Source organism: Verticillium alfalfae, genomic scaffold (assembly GCF_000150825.1).
Source record: "Verticillium alfalfae VaMs.102 supercont1.9 genomic scaffold, whole genome shotgun sequence".
Classification (NCBI taxonomy): Eukaryota; Fungi; Ascomycota; class Sordariomycetes; order Glomerellales; family Plectosphaerellaceae; genus Verticillium; species Verticillium alfalfae.
Genome location: NW_003315030.1, coordinates 585,393 through 588,392, shown reverse-complemented (window position 1 = coordinate 588,392; position 3,000 = coordinate 585,393). Strand labels below are relative to the sequence as shown.

Genomic DNA, 3,000 nt, shown 5'->3' with positions numbered 1-3,000 from the left:
CCCAAGTGATGCAGCAGATGCACCAGTTGCACGAGCTTGCCCGGGCCTGGCGCGATACAAAGCCGTGTTGGAGCCGAAGGAGGCATCGGCGGAGGCGGAGCGCTGCCTGGGCTCGCCGAACTCACGACGGGGGTTAGTCCTTACAGCACGCCGGCATATGTATTGGGTGGCTTGGGTCCGCCGGGACGGAGTCCGGGGGCGAGCCCGCTCGGAACCGGTCTCCATTACAGCATGGGGGAAGGGTTACCAGGTATCAAGAGGAGGGCGAGTCCGGGTGGGGAGCTCCAGAGAGAGTCAAGCCGGAGGCGGAGGTGAGAGGCAGATCCCGGCCTCGCCACAAAGGGTTCGGCGGGGAACAACAACTACAACAGATGTAGCAAGACGGGCAAAGCATTATTCCTTTTTCTTTTTTATTGACACGAAAGGCAGCATCAAGCGACATTCTGGTTCGTAGAAAGAGCAGGGTGTAGGTTGCTGAAGGAGAACGGGTGGGAAAAGAACATACACGAAAAGTTGGAGGCAGTCTGCTTTATGCTGGATGGAATCGGGACCACGAGGGAGCAATGGATGTGAGGTCTTCGACTCGGAAGACGCAAGGACGGACACCAAAGGCCGCCAGGAAATTTGGGTGGGGAGGGGGGATGAAGAAATACGGACGGGAGTCAATACTATGGCTATGGATTATTTACTGGATGGTGGGGAGTAGGGGCCAGAAAGCACGGCGAGTTCAACTTAGAACGCAGACGCGGACGTGAGCGGCGAGATAGTCATAGATTCCCCAAAGCTTTTTTTTTATATTCACTTGTTTCATCTACAGGCTTCCTCATCTTGACGCGAGATTCTTTGTAGCAAACAAAAAATATTAAAAGATTTAGGTACATTTTATGTTTCGTTCGGCCCCCGCGAGCAGATGGCCCACCAGTTATCCCTCTCGTACCCGCTCTCAAGTACGACACCACCGACAGCTTGAACGTCAGCGTCGAGCTCACCCTCCTTGTAAAGGTGGTAGTAGCGGTGCCACGTCTCGTCTGGCTTCTCCTCTGCTGCCGGCTCGACGGCGGCGTCGCGCTTGGGCTGGTTGGCTTTCGTGACCCAGGGGACGAGCTGGTCCTGCGGAGCAGAGGCGTCCCAGCCGCGGCGAGAGTTGCGCTGCTCCAGGGCCCAGACGAAGAGGAGGGCCTTGCCGTTGGCGGGAACGAGGGTGTCGAGGATGGCGCGAACGGCGGCGCGACGACGGGACGGTGTGGAGAGGTGGTGTAGGACGGCGATGGAGAGGGCAAAGTCGACGGAGGAGAGACGGTAGGGGAGAGTTAGCGAGTCGGCGACGATGACCTCGTTGCGCCGTGCCAACGGGACTGTGGTGGTCACTTCGACGGGAGGCTCGTCGCCTTTGGCCTTCTTCGGGGGCGCGCCGCTACCGCCTGTGTTGTCACGGGCGAGGGCGACGAGGTTGGCGCTGCGATCGGAGCCTAGGAGATGGAGGTGAGGGCTCACGGCGAGATACTTGCCGTTGCCGCATCCAATGTCCAAACCTACCGCACCAGGGGGCAGTGAGTCGAGGAAGGAGGCGACACGAGGCCAAGGCTTGTGGCGGGTGGCTGAGAAGTGGGGGGCAATGGCCTCATAGACGGCGTGAACGTGGGTAGACTCGTAGGTGGCGGCCGTGTCTTCGGATGCTGGGGCTGTAGGGGCCTGTGATGCCACAGCTGCCGCTGCCGTGTCTGTCGACATGTTGGCTGCTGGTCTGTGGTCCGTGGGCGGCTGGAGGTGGAAATGGGTGAGTGAGGCTGAAGGTCCTTCCCTTGTCCCCAAGCAGCGGGCCCTAGATCAGACGAAGAAAGTGGTGGTTGGGCGGCAAAGGTGGGCTTGCTTCTTGTCGGGTCGTCCCTTTCCTTTCCCTTTGGTTCCCTGACTTGCTTTGACAGGAAATTGACGCCCTCGGACCTCCTCACGGCTTCAGCTCTGGCTATACCTGAATGTCAAGACAGTCACGGAGAGGTACGACCCCCGTCCTCAAGCTTCTCTGCTCTTACTGCCTGCTTGTACAGACACGCCCTTGTCAGGTCCTGGGTGGGCGAACGGCCGAGTAAGCAATCCTTCAATCTGGCGGCAGTCGCCTGACACTTGACAGGGCTTGGGCTGATGAGTGACGGTGCTCGGCCCTCCCTGTTGGTGATGGGCGGGTGGACACACGTCAACACGATGATGGCAGCCTTGGGTAGTCCGCTTATGGACTCGTTCGCGACCGGGTGATCGTGAAACCCTGTCAGCCACGGAGACTGGTGGGGGTGAAGCGACCAGATCGGCAAGGTCCTTTTTCTTGGTGTGTATGTGTAAATGGTGACCAAGCCGAGAGCGCGCTGGGTCTAGAGGTCTAGAGGTGCGAAGAAATAAAATAGCCTTCAGCAAGTGTTCAAAAGTGGGTTGTGGTTCTTAATCAGAAAAATAAGACTCAGGGTCAAGCGAGCCCCGTTCGGATCCCTGACGGATAATCCCTGTCCCTGTCTTAGCCGCGTGATCGACGCGCCCGACCGCGATGTTGGAACCACAGCAGCCGATGGTTGCTCTTCCGAAGGGGTTGCCGTTTTGGGCAGCCAACCTCTGACAGGTCCAGGGTGGATTGATATCAGGCGAAGCGCTGGAAGCCCCGTGGAAAAAAGACAGTCGCTTCGATGGCTGACGGTGGATGATAGCGACGAGGATGATGAGTAAGAGGAGATGAAGCGAATGTGGTCGAGATAGAGTTGGCACTAGGTATGATTGAGAAACTGTGTATTGTAGGCTCCAGGTTCTGCGCGTGTTGCCGTTGCCGCTGCCGTTGTCGTTGCCGCTGCCGACGAACCAGTTTGACGGGTACTAGAATAGCAGGATTGACGTGACACTGACTTGCCGCCTGGTGTTGCAACACAATAACGATCGAATGACGACTTTCGGAAGGGGTGGGTGTGCGGCTACGAAGGAGAAGGCAAGGGAGCAGAGGTAGCCTGTCGAAATCTGTGT

The 3,000-nt window shown here is 58.1% G+C and overlaps 1 protein-coding gene across 1 annotated transcript; it reads right to left on the bottom strand.

The window, feature by feature from the left end:
- Nucleotides 1-882: 882 nt before the first annotated feature.
- VDBG_07133 (tRNA (uracil-5-)-methyltransferase TRM9) lies at nt 883-1,731 on the bottom strand (the record flags this gene model as incomplete). Its single annotated transcript, XM_003002516.1, has 1 exon — nt 883-1,731. One exon carries the CDS (start codon nt 1,729-1,731, stop codon nt 883-885), a length of 849 nt encoding a protein of 282 aa, XP_003002562.1.
- Between the last annotated feature and the right edge of the window lie 1,269 nt (nt 1,732-3,000).